Source organism: Helianthus annuus, chromosome 10 (assembly GCF_002127325.2).
Source record: "Helianthus annuus cultivar XRQ/B chromosome 10, HanXRQr2.0-SUNRISE, whole genome shotgun sequence".
In the NCBI taxonomy this organism is placed as follows: Eukaryota; Viridiplantae; Streptophyta; class Magnoliopsida; order Asterales; family Asteraceae; genus Helianthus; species Helianthus annuus.
Window position 1 is genome coordinate 84,739,917 of NC_035442.2, and position 19,472 is coordinate 84,759,388.

The 19,472-nt window shown below is 33.7% G+C and overlaps 1 protein-coding gene and 1 long non-coding RNA gene across 6 annotated transcripts; both read right to left on the reverse strand.

Annotated features, from left to right (window-relative positions):
• Positions 1-450: 450 nt before the first annotated feature.
• Positions 451-2,712, reverse strand: LOC110884691 (endoglucanase 24). Its single transcript, XM_022132414.2, has 4 exons — positions 2,314-2,712; positions 1,914-2,213; positions 1,664-1,825; positions 451-1,304 (listed from the first exon to the last, which is right to left on the reverse strand). Exons 1-4 carry the CDS (start codon positions 2,617-2,619, stop codon positions 678-680), a joined length of 1,395 nt encoding a protein of 464 aa, XP_021988106.1. The 5' UTR covers positions 2,620-2,712; the 3' UTR covers positions 451-677.
• Positions 2,713-5,386: 2,674 nt separating this feature from the next.
• Positions 5,387-13,143, reverse strand: LOC110884692. Of its 5 annotated transcripts, none has more exons than XR_002561445.2 (5): positions 13,009-13,143; positions 12,451-12,507; positions 9,765-9,834; positions 6,302-6,358; positions 5,387-5,696 (listed from the first exon to the last, which is right to left on the reverse strand). It is a non-coding gene; the product is annotated as an uncharacterized LOC110884692 (long non-coding RNA). The 5 variants fall into 5 exon arrangements; XR_002561449.2 differs by having other exon boundaries at positions 9,765-9,843; XR_002561448.2 differs by lacking the exon at positions 9,765-9,834.
• Positions 13,144-19,472: the final 6,329 nt, after the last annotated feature.

The window sequence follows — 19,472 nt, forward strand, 5'->3', positions numbered from 1 at the left end:
GAGAAAATAAGTTAACATAATGGGTGATTAAAAATAGTTTGAACTAAATAAGTTAAGATATCGTGTTATTTATATAAAAATAATAAGCCAAAGAAATATTAGGAATGATCATATATAAATTTGAGTGAATTTTGAGCTTTTTTTTTTTTTAGTACAGAGTAACGAGGGTATAGTTAAAGTTATTAGAATCATACGCAGTAGGTTTTTTTATTAAATATTTATTTTTAGATTTTCAAAATATCATTTTTTAAACTAAAGTTTTATAAATATAAAAAAAGTTTCAGTAAGATTCTTAACAAAAAGGTAAGTTACATGAGAGATCAAATAACATTATTAATTTGATATTTATTTAATTAATTGTGTTTATCCAATAAGATTATGAGTGAGAAACAAGTAAACCTTTTAAAAACACTATTTTGATAAATATTTTTTCCACACCACCATTTTGGTAATTACTTTTTCCATCAACATCATTACGGAAAAAAAACTCAATTATGCGTACCTTAAACATCATTAAAATTGACTAACATAATAATAATGATATATAAATAAAAATAAAAAAAGACACAAAGCTTGGTTGATCGATCTATCTCTTCCCTCTTGTTCGGCTTAGCACAAGACGAGAGACTTCAATTCCGTAGCTAGCTAGCATATGCTTGGTTGATCGATCCTTTCTATTATTTTGGCGTGCTAACTTGGGTTAGACTAGGGTTGGCATTGAAGAATGCTAAGACGCCAACAAATGGTGCGTTAATGTAGGTTGTAGGCTCGGATTTTCTGGAATCAGCTCGATCATCGCCATACTCGTCATCCTCCTGGGGCCCACCAACAATGGCACCAATCAAAACATTTGGATTAGGGTCGGATGAGTTAAAATAAATAGTTCCCTCTTTACATTGAATGGGTTTGGGATGGTTCCAGACCGATGGTAGAGAGGAGCCTCGATGATGAATCCGTTGCGGGTAGTTGTTGCCATACCCTACCATATAAGACATTCCCTTAGGGTTTTCCCCTAGGATATAATCCACTTGGTACTTAGCCAATCCGCGAAGGTAGGCGGGTCCCACACTTATGTTACCGCAATTCACTGAGCTTGAGGATGCCTCTAAGTAGTTTGCATAAACTAGCATGAGGAATGTGATGGCGGTTGAATGTTGTAAATTGCTTCCACCTGGACGGTAGATTAGACCCCCTGGGGAATATTCAATGTGCCATGAAGATGAGTCTGGTAATAATGTGCATATGAAGCTTTCTGCCGATGCTTTGTACGACTCCAACGCGTACACATTCCCTTCCAACACTTGCTGCATTTTTTATTAACCGAAAATCAAATAAAACAATATATGAAGAACCCGGTTGTTTTGAAATGTGATGATGACAAGTGAGTTATTTTTTGCTAAGTTTGGAAAATGGGTTGGTCACTAAAACGGACCAAATCAAATGCGTGTTCAAGGTATTAGTGTTGAATCACTAACGACATTACCTAAAGTCAGTATCTTAACTAGCAACATCATACCTCCAGTCCAAAGGTGAATTCCAACATCTCATCAAGTTTTCAATTTCAATATCTAAATGACAATACTTGACTTGGTCCGTTTGTATTGACTAATCTAAATTTCAAACTCGACCACAAAATGATATTTGAATTAAGCGTTAAGTTTACCTTGGAAACAAGAACATTAAGACCAGCATGCTTGTTTTCCCATCCAAACTCATAAATATTCTCATCAGCACCAAGTGGTTTAGCATTGTTTTCTATGTAACTCATATACTTTACATCGTCAGACGCCCTTGCTAACCATGCCGCTCCCCATAACAATTCATCCTACAAAATCATATATATATATATATAAGATTTATACATTCGTTCTCTGCTTAAAACTTGTTCTGTATTGATATGATGATACACTTGCCTGATATCCATCATAATCACAGTAAAAGGGGCAAGCACCGCTTCTAATATCGGTGTTATCGCTATAAGCCCCTCTATAAGTATCAGCAAACTCGAAGACTTTGATGGCAGTTGTTAGGATGGTCTGTGAGTAGCCAGGATCAGAAGAGCGGAATGCCATGGATGCGGCTGCTAGAGCCGCCGCAGTCTCTCCTGCCACATCTGACGCAGGGTTTGGTGCATCCACTCTGTACACCGTCCGATCCGTGTCCATGTCTTCTGGCCTCTCCCAACAGTTATGGTCTTTTACAGGATCACCAACCTACATTAATTTATTTATTTATATTCAAGCATTCCTATTCCAGTAATTAATACACCAATATCCTAAGCGGAAGAATACAATAATTAAGAACCGTACGTACCTGCACATAAATCCGATCAGGTTCCGCCACCGTTTTCAGCAAATAATCCGTTCCCCAGTGTATCGCCACCAACGCATTCCTCAACTCTGCCGGTGGCATCATCTCTCCGAACTCTATCACACTCCACGCTAGCATCGTGGTTGTAAAGGCCATTGGAAAACCGAACTTCACATTGTCTCCGGCGTCATAGTAACCGCCGATGAGGTCCACATTGTCAGCGGAACCGTCTCCGAGTCCCGAATTCCCACGCCAGTTCAACCGCTGGTCCTTTGGGAGGAACCCAGATCGCTGGCCTTCGAAAAACATGATCGATTTCGACAGCGCTTCACCATAGCTTGAAGCACCGCCATACAACTGAACAAACAAAACTGAAAATTGGAGAAGAAAGGGGAAGTTGAAATAAGGCTTCATGGTTTCGCGGTTAATGTATCTGTCAAAGGAAGGGTACTTTTATACACCCACTTAATTAAATATATGGAAAATGATTAAGTGGTTAATCTTTGAATGTTAATGCTTTAAATACAAAAATATTTTAACTTCAATTTTAGATTGACTTCAAATTAACTGCTCAGCATTGGTTACTCAAAAAGGAGTTTTTTCCTAAAATGATGGAAAAAGTATTTATTATTATTCCTTAAAAACTATTTATCAAAAATAGTGTTTATCTTTCTTTTTAACCAGCATAATAAACTTTTTTTTCTATTAAATCAATAGGTTATTGAATTTTATCACCCTTAACTATTGGCCATTGCCACTCCCAATTATCACTTTGATGTCCGCCACCCTCAACTTAACACTTAGGGTGTTCTGTCACCAGATCACTAACTTTTGATCATGTTACTATATTTGGGGGGGGGGGGGTGTCCTAAGATCCCTAAAACCTTCCCAAGATTCCTATGACACCCGAAAAAAGTGTAGTAACAGGATCAAAAGTTAGTGATCAGTTAACGACGTGGTAACAGAACACACTAAGTGTTAAGTTGGGGGTGACAGGCGTCAAAGTGATAGTTGGGGATGACAGCGACCAATAGCCAATAGTTAGTGGTGATAAAATCTAATAACCCATCAATCTACTCTCTGCGTTTTTATTCTTTTATTATACCTTTTTTATCAATCAACCGAATATGTTTATTTTTTTATAATCAAACTATTAGTGTTTTATTCTTCTACTAGGTTATAACCTCGTTTATTACACGGGTTGAATAAATAAATTTTATATACCAAATAATAAAACATTATCTTTTTAAAAGCCTCCTTTATTGCACGAGTTGAATAAATGTAATTTTATATATTAAATAATAAAATAAGTTATATCTATAAGAACCATATGTATTGTACGGGTTGAATAAATGTAATATTATATACCAAATAATAAAAAAATTATATCTTTAAAACCATTGTATTACACGGGTTGAATAAATGTAATATTGTTTACCAAATAATAAAAAAATTATATTTTTAAAACCCCCGTGTATTACATGGGTTGAATAAATATGATTTTATATACCAAATAATAAAAAAATGTATTTAAAAAAACTAACGGATTTTTTTTATATTTAAAGTAGGATAAGATTGAATATTAATCTGAACTAACAAATTTTTTTATATTTAAAGTAGGATAAGACTGAATATTAATCTTTATTTATTTAGTTAATATAAGATTGAAAAATCATATGATTGAATAGGTGGGAGGTTGTATGATGATAAATCTGTTAACCGTACTGAATGATAAAGATAATAGTGATTGTTGAACAAATTAATTAATCGAACTTAACAGAAACATTTGTGATGTTTGGTGGTTTTTTTTAATTATTTGAAAGTTAATATCAACTTTGGAATTCGTATGAATTCTTATTAGATTTGATTAAATATTATTGATAATAAAAATTTGTATTAGATTAGATTTTAGATTTGATTAAATATTATTAATAATAAAAATTTGTATTAATTTAGATTAAATATTATTATTATTAGTGTTATTATAATTTTAATCAATTAAATGAGAGAATGACAAGTGTCCCAAAATAGGTTTCTTTTATTATATAGTATAGATTATCCATTTTTAAATCAACGCAATATGTTTTTTTTTTATAATCAATCCACTAATGTTTTATTTTTCATTTTACTTTTTTTCAATCAAGCCAATATGTTTATTTCTTCAAACAACATATATTCTGAAATCAATATATATTCTGAAATTTGACATAAAGGAATTAAACAAAGTGTATTTAGAGTTCTTATATACAATTAACTAGAAGAACTTAGAAAAGAAAAAATAAATTTTATATCAAACGGAAGGCGATCAAATTTGTGAGTTGGCTACATCTCTATCTCTATCTACTAAATCAAAAAAATAAAAATCAATCGTATCCAACCCATCTGTTTGTAAATAATTTCTTGATTTTTATTTTTTTTATTAGTAGATAGATATAGAGATGTAGCCAACTCACAAATTTGATCGCCTTCCGTTTGATATACAATTTATTTTTTTTTCTAAGTTCTTCTAGTTAATTGTATATAAGAAACTCTAAATACACTTTGTTTTATTCCTTTTTGTCAAATTTCAGAATATATATTGATTTCAGAATATATGTTGTTTGAAGAAATAAACATATTGGCTTGATTAAAAAAAGTAAAATAAAAAATAAAACATTAATGGATTGATTATAAAAAAAACATATTGCTTTGATTTAAAAATGGATAATAAAAGAATAAAACACTAATAATTTAATTATAAAAAATAAACGATTGATAAAAAAAGGTATAATAAAAACATATTGCTTTGATTTAAAAATGGATAATAAAAGAATAAAACACTAATAATTTAATTATAAAAAATAAACGAATGATAAAAAAGGTATAATAAAAGAATAAAAACGCAGAGAGTGGATTGATTTAATAGAAAAAAAAAAGTTTATTATACTGGTTAAAAGGAAAGATAAATATAAAATAAAAAAACACTATTTTGGTAAATAGTTTTCAAGGAATATCAAAATGGTAATACTTTTTCCACTAACACTATGTTACGCCCACATTTTTCGTCCTTACAAAACAACTTACAAAAGTAATTTATAGACATCAAATTACCAAACTTTGATACATAATAAAATTCTTAGGAAAATTGGGCATGACCCGTTCGTAAAACGGACATGCCTCCCTGTTTTTAACACATAAAACTAACAACAATCCATGACCCTTTTTGACATTAAACTACCCAAGACAAAGACAACAAGTTTTTGCAAAATACGACTACTAACAAAGTTGGACAAAATAACAAGTCATGGACCATAAAGACGAACAAAAACTAGCGGAAGCATTTGGTATAACATAGCATGGGCCCGTGCTCGCTCCAAATCTCCAGATCGCCTAGAGTAGAGTTTTACCTACATTAACAACCAAATTTTAAAGGTTAGTTGTCACACATATTAAATCATAATTCTTTCGTTTTAGCTCCATCCATACAAGAACTTTCATTCTTTTTACGCATTCGACTACCCAAGTAATTGGGTTTAGCATAAACACTCTCTTTGAGAGTTAAGCATACATATTCAACCCGTTTAATTGGGTTTGGCATAAACATTCTCATTGAGAGTTAAGCATACACTTTCGACCCGTTTAATTGGGTTAATTGCTTTCAACATAAATCTTTCCTTTCCATCCGTATAACGGATTAAACTTCAAGCATTTGTCATAGCATTCATGACCACCCGTTCAAAACGGGTAGTAGCTTATTCTTACTCGACTTGTTCAACTAGAACTTGTCGACTTGCATAGCTTATCATACCCTTTGTTAGCATAACCAAATCCACAAGGGATTTGCTATTTCGCATCCACTACAACATAACTTCTAAAACCTTTTTCAAGATAAACTCTTACATCTAACCAATCTTTATCCGTAAAGAAATTGCACGAATTGTATTATCAAATAATATCATTCAATATCATCGTAAACCTACTAGTAGAGTAAATAAAGTTCAAAAGAACTTACAGCGATCTTGAGATACTTATGCCTTCGAGTGACTTGCGCCTCCTTCCTTCTTCGTGCCTATATGTCATAATCCCATACTTTAGCTTTCAAAAACATTACTTTCACATTCCTTATAGTTCATTATGGTGTCTACTAATCACATACGCCATTATCATAAAGAAGATACATCGACTTAACAAGTATTCATGTAAAAACCATAACTAAACTCACTTAGGCATTTCATCGAACACATTGCGTGCGTACCATCTACAAGGCATAGTGTACAAGTATATTATGCATAATCTTACTAGTTCATATCAAAATCATGAAACTCAACAAATTTTCACATAACCTTCATCCTAAATCAGATCCTTCTAATAATAATCTACAATCATCATCTTCATGGCATTACTACTACAAGTGGGTTTTTACCAAAATCTTTTAAATAACCTAAAAATCAACATGATTCTTGTTCTAGAAGGTAACCCTAACTCAGATTTCTCACATTTAGACATAAAAATTCAAGATTGGGTTGAACCCCTCATTCTACAAATCATGATTTCCGAAAATTAAACTTACCACTTTAATAATCGAGGTTAGAGGAGAGTAAATCGGAGTTCATGCACCAGATTACACTTGAATTTCCACTTCAATTTACTGGGTTTGCAAAACAAGGGTTTCACCTTGTTTCCCCCTTTGTTCGATCGTTCCCAGCCACGCACAAGAATGTGTGTGTTTGAGTTTTGTTATTCATTAATACCTTCACTTTACATCTTTACCAAATTACCCCCTCTAGTTATGTATTTGTTTTATTTAAGCATTTCTATTACTAACTAATTATTTACACAAATTTTACCAACCAAGTTGGGATTTTTCATTTAATTCATTTTACTCCCTTCTTAATAAATTTTGGGGTGTTACAAGTCTACCCCCCCTTAAAAGAGGTTTCGTCCCCGAAACCTTTCTCACTTCAACTAGACCAATTCTACCATTACTTTTTCATCTATTCATTCACGAGGCTTACTACAACCTAAATGCATTCCGGATCTTGGCAAAAAGTTTCATTTATGCACAAACATATTTGTACGCATTGTCCCTCTGTTCTTAAATTAAGTAAATTTCTTTCATGATCGCATGTAACTCAGAATCTGATCCAGAGCTCTTATTAATGTCGTTTTCACCTTAGAATGCTTGTTCCTAGCTTGCATCATCACTAGCGGTTCTTTCATTGAAATTTATTTCAAATGTATACTATTGGTCGTACAAGCCTATGTTTACGGCTTGTTTCTATCTTTCTAATTCAGCATAACATATTCATACATCTGCTAACAAAATAAATTGATTTATTTCATTCCACTCACGTATCATACACGATATAGTTCATTATTGTAACTATGAGAAAACCCTGTCATCCCATTACTGACACTCGTCTAATTACTTTCTTATTCATATGAGGACTTAGCATATCATTATACGCATACTATAAACATTTAATAACTTAGTAGTATTAAAACAAAGCTTCCCTCTTTCTAATTACTTTTTCATGCTTACTATAAGCATAAAGCATCGTTCTACGGTTACTACTGTTACTTGAACTAATTACAACTTTTGAGTTTAGCCTCAAATTTTAATCCTTCGCAACACTTAATTATTAACTCTTTGCATGAACTACTTATTATACTGATCTTGACTTTATTGGATAAACCAGTTATCCGTATGCCGGATCGATCCACTTCCTTAAGTGTACCTTCCGTACCAGAATTGGTCTCATTCATTCATGAAATATGCTCTCATTTGTGAGCATCCTTCCACTAGCTTCATTACTATCACCTTACTAAGAATTCCTTCATATTATCTATAAATAAATAGTTAGCACATAACCTTTCATAATTGCGTCCTGCATGGTGTTTGTTCGCCTATTGTCTCTTCCACAGTTTCCTCACGTACATGCTAAAATATATCATACATTCCATTTCTTATATACTATCCCTTCATTTTATTAGTCATTTCGCCAACTTTCGTAGTTTGACCTTGAAAGGTCAGACTAACACCCCCTACTTATTGTGGTCGTATCGAGGTATACGTTCGTACTTTATACTTGCATACTTGCAAGGACTTCATTCACTTCGTTTGAGCTTTCGGAAGTCTAATTGTAAATACATTCTTACTTATGTGAATCAGTTATCCTATTCCGACACGTCGTTCTCTAGTTGAGCCCTAAGCTCCTATTAAAATATGATCTTTTATACATATCTGTCGCGGGTCAAATCCCTTGACTAGTTATCCATACTTTGCGACGGTTATCACTTTCCAAATTGCGACAATGCATGCCCATACATTATGCTCCCCTACAAGTAACAAACTTAACAAATTAAACACTAAAAACCGGGTTCAAATGGCGATCGCCATTTGACCCGTATGACTCATTTGAGTTTCGTTTTTAGTTTTTATTCTTATTTGCTTATTCCGTCTTCATTTACGGATTCGAACTTTTAATTTGTTACCTTTCATTCTTACTGCTTGACCCGTGCTTGCTTACGGACCCAACCTTTCATTCCTTACATGGTTGAATCCATTTCTCAGATTCTAACATTTTCATCCGTACCTTTCGTTCTTCCATCGTATCATTTACCATGTCATTTCTTATGATATATTTTCGTATTAATCTTCTACATTCAACTTCAAGTGTTGGGTTCTAGCACTAATTCCATGTCCTAATTCATGTAGCGCGTCTCTACGCCACACTCTACATCCTATTTCTAGTGGTCTTCCCACCATTCTTTCTTAAATTTGATTCACATTCAATCGTAAGCTTAAACTTTTCATTCTTATCCTTCTTGCCTATATTGATCCAATCCTTTAAGAATCGTTAGACCCCTTTTTTGCTAGCTTGACTGGACATAAGTGAGATGATTCTCGTGTTTTTCTCGAGCTTCAGTCAATTCATGACCATTTCTTAATATATCATTTCCATTTGTTCGTTCACCATATTTGGTGTTAATTCACCTACGTTCTCTAGCATGTCCCTTACTAACGAGTATCCTACATTACACGTTGCAGTTCTTACGTAATATTTCCAAAGTTTGTAAGTAATTATTATTTACTGTCTTCTACAATATATCCTTATAAGGTCAACCACCACCCAATACCCTTTTTTTTTATATAAGTATTTCCGTACATGTTGCACTTACTCTCAATTTGAACATCTTTACAAAATGTCTTTAACTGACATCCCAACAATATTCTTCCCATACCTTTCATCGACATTACCAAGTTCTCATTTCCGCCTTAGAATTTCTCACTAAAATTTATGACCGATTTACCCTTGTAATGAGGTCTTATCGGTTTAACATTATGCCAACAATCTCAACAAAACGTACCATAACCTTTCTCATTTATTTATACATTCCGCTTTGATTCCGAATACTCAAACACGTATACACCTTCATGTAGATGAATTCGAAGCGATTGCGAAATCACTTACCTTTAGCGTTCATGTTCATGCTTGCCTCATTGCTTCCTCTTACTCTGTTTGCCATCCATACTTGAATCAACTGACAACACTTCCATCCTTACATATTAATATATTATTACATTCATAACACTGTTAGCTTATGTGAGCATACATACAACTATTCATTTTCTTTCTATTCATAAGTTAATTGACTTTCGTTAGTCAAATTTCGTAAAAAACAAGGCATTTATTATTAGTCATCTCACTTCAAATCCATACAACTAAACTATCGTCAGGCATAACACGTAAATCACTTAATACTTAACATATCAACTCTTTACTTTAGCTTTTGTGTCTAATGACCATTTCATAATATTCCTATACTGTTGAATTTTAGATAGTCAACTGTCTTGCTTACATACTCCAAACTTTTGAACACGTAAAACATGATAGACCGTAATACTAATATTCTATGTATTTCATACATATAATTTACGTAATCCCCCAAACAATACACATATGTACATTCACCTTCACGTATTTTCGCATACTAATGCTTCATGATTCTACAATGGTAATTACCATTCAAGTTAACCATATAACATAATTCCAACGTATCTTTTACTATTAAGCTCATATGATTCGCGTTTAGCACATATTCGCCCCTTAATCGTAATATGGCAAATTAATTAATTACACATAAGCATCACACCATTCAGGTACAAGGTACACGCCTCTAATGCATAATTCTGATCAAAGCATACATTCATCCGAATTTTCATAAATTTTTACCTTATCGCCAACGGTCTACATAACCTTACATAACTTATTATATCTTCTATTAACTTGCCAGGAGCATAAAACGGGCATTTCTGAGAAGTATGGTAACTTAATTTATAGTTCCCAAGCTTTCAATACATCATAGTTTATTAGTCCGTATTTACTTCATTCGCATCCTCACATTTAAAACTTTACTCATTTTTCATTCATTTTTCTTTTTAGCATTCCTTTGTGTCATCCGACACATTCCTTTCGACCCTTAAAATTTTCTTTCCATCGTAACCACTAATCGTGGTTACATACATCTATTAGGCCTTATATGGACCCTACATAACCATTAAATAGGCTTTCAGACAACCCGGTAACTCTAAATGTGAAAAAACAAAAATTTTCCGTTACCACCAATTTTCTTTTATCCTTTCATGGCTTAATTTGTCCCATAAGGGCTCAACGGGGCCGTGAATCAGGCTTTCGGGAAGTACGTTTGGCTAGAACGTGAAAAACATGGAAATTTCACGGATCGGATTTGCACAACCCGTCGGCGACGGCTAGAGGATCCGTCGACGACGGGCCTCAGAATGTGGCGTCGGCCACTTGTTTCCGTCGGCAGACAGATAGGGCGTCGGCCCTGGGGGTGGCGTCGGCGACGGGCATCCAGCCGTCGGCGACGGCCTGCCATTTGTTAATCCGCTACTGCTTCCATTTTTAAGTGTTTTAACTCTTTTTCGGGTCCGTTTCCAGCCGTGCGGTCCCTAGAACTTATCATTTTACCCTCCATATTTACCCCTTCGCATACTTAACTTAACTTAACTTTACAAGCACATCACACATACTTGCGTTCACTAAAAACTTAAATTGTTACCTCATTGGCGATCTTGGAGCGAGCACACTTTCGAATGAGCCGTCGGTTTGAGTTCAAGCATCGCGTTAAAAGCTCGAATCCCTCAAACCTAGGCTCTGATACCAACTTGTTACGCCCACATTTTTCGTCCTTACAAAACAACTTACAAAAGTAATTTATAGACATCAAATTACCAAACTTTGATACATAATAAAATTCTTAGGAAAATTGGGCATGACCCGTTCGTAAAACGGACATGCCTCCCTGTTTTTAACACATAAAACTAACAACAATCCATGACCCTTTTTGACATTAAACTACCCAAGACAAAGACAACAAGTTTTTGCAAAATACGACTACTAACAAAGTTGGACAAAATAACAAGTCATGGACCATAAAGACGAACAAAAACTAGCGGAAGCATTTGGTATAACATAGCATGGGCCCGTGCTCGCTCCAAATCTCCAGATCGCCTAGAGTAGAGTTTTACCTACATTAACAACCAAATTTTAAAGGTTAGTTGTCACACATATTAAATCATAATTCTTTCGTTTTAGCTCCATCCATACAAGAACTTTCATTCTTTTTACGCATTCGACTACCCAAGTAATTGGGTTTAGCATAAACACTCTCTTTGAGAGTTAAGCATACATATTCAACCCGTTTAATTGGGTTTGGCATAAACATTCTCATTGAGAGTTAAGCATACACTTTCGACCCGTTTAATTGGGTTAATTGCTTTCAACATAAATCTTTCCTTTCCATCCGTATAACGGATTAAACTTCAAGCATTTGTCATAGCATTCATGACCACCCGTTCAAAACGGGTAGTAGCTTATTCTTACTCGACTTGTTCAACTAGAACTTGTCGACTTGCATAGCTTATCATACCCTTTGTTAGCATAACCAAATCCACAAGGGATTTGCTATTTCGCATCCACTACAACATAACTTCTAAAACCTTTTTCAAGATAAACTCTTACATCTAACCAATCTTTATCCGTAAAGAAATTGCACGAATTGTATTATCAAATAATATCATTCAATATCATCGTAAACCTACTAGTAGAGTAAATAAAGTTCAAAAGAACTTACAGCGATCTTGAGATACTTATGCCTTCGAGTGACTTGCGCCTCCTTCCTTCTTCGTGCCTATATGTCATAATCCCATACTTTAGCTTTCAAAAACATTACTTTCACATTCCTTATAGTTCATTATGGTGTCTACTAATCACATACGCCATTATCATAAAGAAGATACATCGACTTAACAAGTATTCATGTAAAAACCATAACTAAACTCACTTAGGCATTTCATCGAACACATTGCGTGCGTACCATCTACAAGGCATAGTGTACAAGTATATTATGCATAATCTTACTAGTTCATATCAAAATCATGAAACTCAACAAATTTTCACATAACCTTCATCCTAAATCAGATCCTTCTAATAATAATCTACAATCATCATCTTCATGGCATTACTACTACAAGTGGGTTTTTACCAAAATCTTTTAAATAACCTAAAAATCAACATGATTCTTGTTCTAGAAGGTAACCCTAACTCAGATTTCTCACATTTAGACATAAAAATTCAAGATTGGGTTGAACCCCTCATTCTACAAATCATGATTTCCGAAAATTAAACTTACCACTTTAATAATCGAGGTTAGAGGAGAGTAAATCGGAGTTCATGCACCAGATTACACTTGAATTTCCACTTCAATTTACTGGGTTTGCAAAACAAGGGTTTCACCTTGTTTCCCCCTTTGTTCGATCGTTCCCAGCCACGCACAAGAATGTGTGTGTTTGAGTTTTGTTATTCATTAATACCTTCACTTTACATCTTTACCAAATTACCCCCTCTAGTTATGTATTTGTTTTATTTAAGCATTTCTATTACTAACTAATTATTTACACAAATTTTACCAACCAAGTTGGGATTTTTCATTTAATTCATTTTACTCCCTTCTTAATAAATTTTAGGGTGTTACACACTACTTTAAGAAAAAACTCCTGAAAAAGTAAGTAATCATGTTTTCACTATTTCTAGCAACCAAATCACATTTTTAAGTCTTGATGTGAGTTAAATTGATTAGGCAAACATGCATAGAATGGAATGGGTGCTCAAACACATAGGGAGTAGTAAATTCTTTACCTAAGGCCGGAGGGTGTGGAGGGCGCCACCCCTGCCACCTCATCTCCGATAGTGCCGGAGGGGCGCCACCGTCCATACCGTCATATTTAGGGGGGGGGGGCGCCATGGTGTCATCGCTAGCATGGTAACGAGATGGAATTGGCAGGATCGAGGAAGGTTGGTCAATTGTTACCGTTAGCCAACGTTCAAATTTAAAACTAAGGTCTACCACCCAAAGTCTTTTAAGAGCTCATAATAAAGGCGAGTTTTACTAAAGACCTTGCATAATAGCATATCATACTTATGAATGATTAGTTATTAAATTTCCTCAGTTATTTAAAGTTGTTTGTCTATAAATACGTATGTGTGCACCTAATGACGTATAGACAAGAATTATATAAATTAACTTTAAAGGGCTTACCTTAGTCATTTTGGCCTTAAGTTTACTTAAGTTTTGATTTGGGGTTGTAGCATGATTAATGGGGCTCTTAACTTAATGACCGTGTTTTTTTGCCATGATTTCAATTTGAAACTTGATTAACATATTAACCTGGCCAAACTTACGTAGGCTTATCACAAATGTATTTTTTAAGGAAAGGGTATTTTTGTCATTTTAAACCCTCTTAACTGAGAAAACTAACTGATGTTAGGCACAAGGACTATCCGGGAACGAAAATTGAAAAGTTGAGGACTATAGCTGTAATTTTAGAAAGTTGGGAACTAAAGGTGAAAAAAAGACAAACCATAGGTACTATCCTGGCGTTTAACTCTAAAAGATTTGATAACTCACAATCTACCTATTATACTAAAAAAATACACTTAATGCCACATGTCCTTTTCTTAAGCAATCATTTATTGATGTGGCATGTCTCTTTGAGCAGAGAATTGGTACATGGGCGGCAATTTGTTTTCCCCTCTTTCTCCTTATTCTCCTTATTCTCCTTATTACAACACGCGAATTTCAGAACACCCAATCTTCAAATTTCGCCATCTTCTTCGAGCAGATTCTCTTTCGTTGCTAATCATCCACCGCTACAATCCTTTCGATTTGAATCCGGATTTGATTAATCTCATACTGGTACGTTTTTGAAGTTCATGTTTCATTCATAGATCTGTAGTCCCAGATTAGGGTTTAAAACTAAACGTTGCTCTTTGAATCCGGTTTTGATTTATCGCGTTTATTTACATGTTGGATTTGATGGACTAAAATGAACTGTAACCCTAATCCGGATTTGGTTGATTTGATTTGAAACCGGACTTGAAGGTGGCTCCTTGATATATATTCCAGAATAGGGTTATATTATCGGATACCTTCTTTAATGATAGTTTCGTTGCTAATCATCCACCGCTACAATCCTTTCGGATTATGCATATCTATTCACTGATTTCTATAACTTACACTCTTACATTTTTGTATTTGTTTGTGACTTGAATCAAAAAGTCAAAGATTACAGAATTTTGGTTTTTGAATGTTTATGTAAGTTATGAGCATGAATTCTCGGACCCTCTGTGATCCTTTACAGTGGTCAATTGCTTTGTTTTAATTTTCTTGCTTTTGGTCAATAAAGATGCTAACAGCATGCTACTATTGTTTTTTAGATCTGTTCATTTTTTTAGATCTGGTTATGTTAATTAAAGAGATTAGATCTAGGTTTATTTTGATGTGTATGAATTTAGAGGTATTGAATGACCCAATTTACATGTCATGACAGTTTCTTCTCCAATGTTCAGTGCAACTATTGTTGATCTTTGAAGCAAGATCTTTTGATTTTTTACATTGTGTTTTTGTTTTTTTTACACAACTAGAAAGTAAAAAAATATATATTTACCGTTTTTTACACATCTTATTCACAGCTAGATGGCGGGAAGGTCGATGATCATAGCCGGTATTGTGCCGGTAGTGGGAATGCTATCTATCAGGTCTGGGCTTGCTGCCAAGCTTGCCTGAGTTAAGGTATGTGTTTAATGCACATAAGTTAACTTTTTTACAAAAAAATAAATGCTAAAAAAATAGGCTTAGTTACTACAGTAACCTACCTAGACTTTTGTTGTGTCTACGATCTTAATTTGTTACAAACACACACTGGTCTTGCTTTCCTCTATTTGTAAAGCCGGATGGCGAGAAGGTCGATGATCATAGACGGTGTTGTGCTGGTACTAAATACCCACTTCTTTATACTAGGTATGTATTCTTTGATGATCACAGTTTCAATGGATTTGCATCATATTATTGGTTGAACTTACATCATATTGAGGTTAGGGGTCATTTTTGGTTGTTTTGATTGGATTTGATGTATGATGTGTTTGTTTTATTAGTTATTGTTTAGTTTTGGATGGTGTTGGTGAGTTTTGTGGTATTTGGTTAGGTTGAAGGAATTGTGAAGAATTTGACAATGACTGGAGATCATGATAAGATTACTGCTATGATTAATTGTTGACTCACGAATATACTTACTCGCCTCAAGCGAATCAGCGCAAGGTATAACGAGAATAGTGGTGAGATTTTATTTGCGTTGTTTGTGATTGGATGTTTTTTGTTTGTAGGGATGGTTGACTGGCTTAGATGCAACTACTATTGGTTTGAGTTCTGAAGCTCACAACATCGCTCACAACAACTTGAGGTTTGGATAAATTTTTTGCATTGCTTTTTGGTATGTAATATGTTGATGAGTATGGTGTTTGACTACACTAAGTGGGAAGTTAGTAAAGTTTGACCAAATATTTTTGTTAAGACAGTAACTCACCTTATTCGGATTGTTTCTAAAGAGTACTAGGAAAAATATAGCATAACTAATAATTAATAAAAAAATTTCACCTTATTTATATACAAGACAAAAGATCACCAACTAATATTTCTAATCATATATTAAAATTATACCAGACCCACTAAGCAGTCTATAAACCTGTTAGACAAGTCCTCAAGAAGATTGTTTTCTATTAAATGTTGCCCATCACAGGAGTCAGGTGTATCTGTTACTTTCATAGCCACACAAAGCTAAAGCTAAAGAAAAAGAATATGGTACATAATTTCCATCATTTGTAAACCAACCAATCAAAATTCATTCATATAGAATTCAAACTTTGACTTCTCTCAAATTTAAGATTTTTGTGATTTTATTTATTATGCTAATTTACGAAGTAACTTCAGTTTCAATAAACAATAATAGTGACCCATTTTGTTACAAATGGGTCGAGTCAGGTTATGTTTGACATAAGGTGTAATTTTTTTATCAGGGGAACTGATTAGGAACGTTATTCATACCTTAAATGTTCACGTCGACTTAAAGCTTAAAAATAAAGTGTTTTTTTTTCTTTTAGGGGAACTGGTCGGGTATTTTCTGAAGAATAGTGCAAATCAGCTCAATACATATCGGTATGTTTTGCTTATTAGGTTATTTGACACTTCGTGTATCAACTGATTAATACTTTCAGTTTTTGAACTCGGGTTGTTCATGAGTTGAGCTCAATTCAGGTAAAGGTGAGCTTAAGCTTGGTTCTGGGGGTTGGGTAACAAGTTGACATATGTTTGTGTCAAATTCAATACGGGGCTAGCTTGGTCGATCGACATAGCTACAAATAAATATCGAATTATAAATAATCCAACTGGTTGAATAACACGATTTGTGAGTTGTGTTTAGGTTATAATCTGTTTTGAATGGTTTTTCTGTTAGGGACTTAGTTTGGGCCTCTTTATGGGTGTCAACACATACATTTGAAAGTTGAAAGCAATGACCAATTAAGTGTATGTTTGACCCGTTTTCTCTAAGGTAAACGAGGCAGTATGTAATGTTGGATTTTTTCTTTAAATTTAATCGATTTTGGTGATACTGTTGATTCGGTATTGATTCCCGGCTAGAAACACTTGGATTAAATTGATCGTTTTTGTGCAGTACACACCGGCTATAGATATGTGGAATATTGGTTGTATTTTTGCGGAACTTTTAACCGGAAAGCCAATTTTTCCGAGGAAAAATGTGGTGCATTAGTTGGACCTCATAACTGATCTTTTGGAGACCCCATTATTACCTGAAGCGATAGCCAGGGTCTGTTTGTTTGCCTTACTATACACATACATAGATATATTATATTATATTTATTTTTGCGTTATTAATGTTGATGTAATCCGATTAGATAAGAAATGAGAAAGTCCGGAGATACTTAAGCAGCATGAGGAAGAAAAAACCGATCCCTTTTTCACAGAAGTTTCCGAATGCAGTTCCTCTTGCTCTTCGTTTACTAGAAAGAATGCTTGCGTTTGAGCCTAAAGATCGTCCTACTGCTGAGGAGGTAATATCTTTACTTTATTTTTTAATATCACATATACCCAACACAAAGTTATAATATTAAATATATTGACTTTTATAATTATGACATCACATATATACCCTTACTTTATGTTAATATTATAAAAATCGGATTTAGTGAAATGGGTGTATTTGATATTTAGTTTTATTGTTGGGTAAATATGATATTTTTAAAAATTTTAGCGATAGATTTCATTTTTTTAAAAGGTACTTATTTTGCATAATTGTATCAGGCACTTTCGGATCCGTATTTCAAGAATTTGGCTAAGGTTGAGAGGAAACCTTCTGCTCAACCGGTAACTAAAATGGAATTTGAATTTGATTAAAACAAGTGCTTAGATTTTTTGTGGGCTACTCTTGCAGGTCCGGTGGATAATTCAAATAAGCTCCTAAAGTGGAATTATGATGGGTCCAGCACAGGACAAGTCTATGGGAAAGCAATGAAGTTGTTTTATGGTGAGTACAATTATCTTATGTAGCTTAACTTCTAATTATAGAATGTAGTCGCTAAAAGTGTGGGTATAGTTTAATTTTTTCTGGCTAATATAGTAGATTTGGTTAATGGAACAACCCTCAAGACATTTCCAAGGATCTGTTCAGAAGGGGCAACAATATATGAGTTCGGGTTATAATTAGTTTCAACCAAACTCTGTTCGAGTAAAAACAAACCATTCTAAAACATCCTAAGGTTCAACGAAATTGACTAATACAGAAATTATAGATAGCTGGATAAACATGTTGTAGTTGGTTCGGGTCGTTGTGGGTCATGAAAGGTTGGGGGTAATAGACTGGTTTATATATCTATTCTATAATCACAATGAGGTGTGACAAGATATGAGATATAAAAGTTAATGAAAAGAGATTTGAAATATAATAATTGATACTTAATGAGTTGTCTACTATATAAGAAAATGATGAGGTTTAACAGATAGATATTATACAAAGAACGTTTTGACCCACCCGTTTTCTAGACCCGCTAAGAAGTGATAAATGTGAGACTTATATATATACAAAGAATGTTGATGTAAATCCTAGAATTTTAGTGTGTTGGATGTAATAAATATATGTTATTAAATATATTAGTATTATGTATTCAGACATAGCTCAAACATTTTATACTATGGGTCAAAACTATGAACTGTTGTGGTTGAAATTCTGCATCGTTTTGGGTCAGAATTTTGCACTATTTTAGGTTAGTTCGCATATATCTTTTATAAGTGACAGAGTTTTGTAGGAGCTATATAAGCATAGGGAATGTGATAACAATTAGCTTTATATCAGATGTTAATATAATATACGCTGAAGCTCCAAGGTTTTTTTTTTTTTTTTTTTTTTTGAGAAATGGTGGAGTTGAATATAACTATGTCCAGTTAGGTTTATTCTTTTATGCTTTAGCATAACTTTATTATATATTCACTTTATAGTTTAACATGTGATTTCAACTTAAATTCTTTTACGTATTTTTTACACGTGCGTTAAAAATTGCGTCTTTATTTCACATATTTTATCATAAGCAAAATGACATTAGTCTCATTTTAAGGAAAAAATTACAAAGCAGAATCTTTGTTCTTCGAAAATGAAGATGACACGTGGTGGTCTGGATGTTGTTGCATATACAACAATGCTATATGCTTATAACACTGCTGGTAATGATCTTACAATATTATTGTTATAG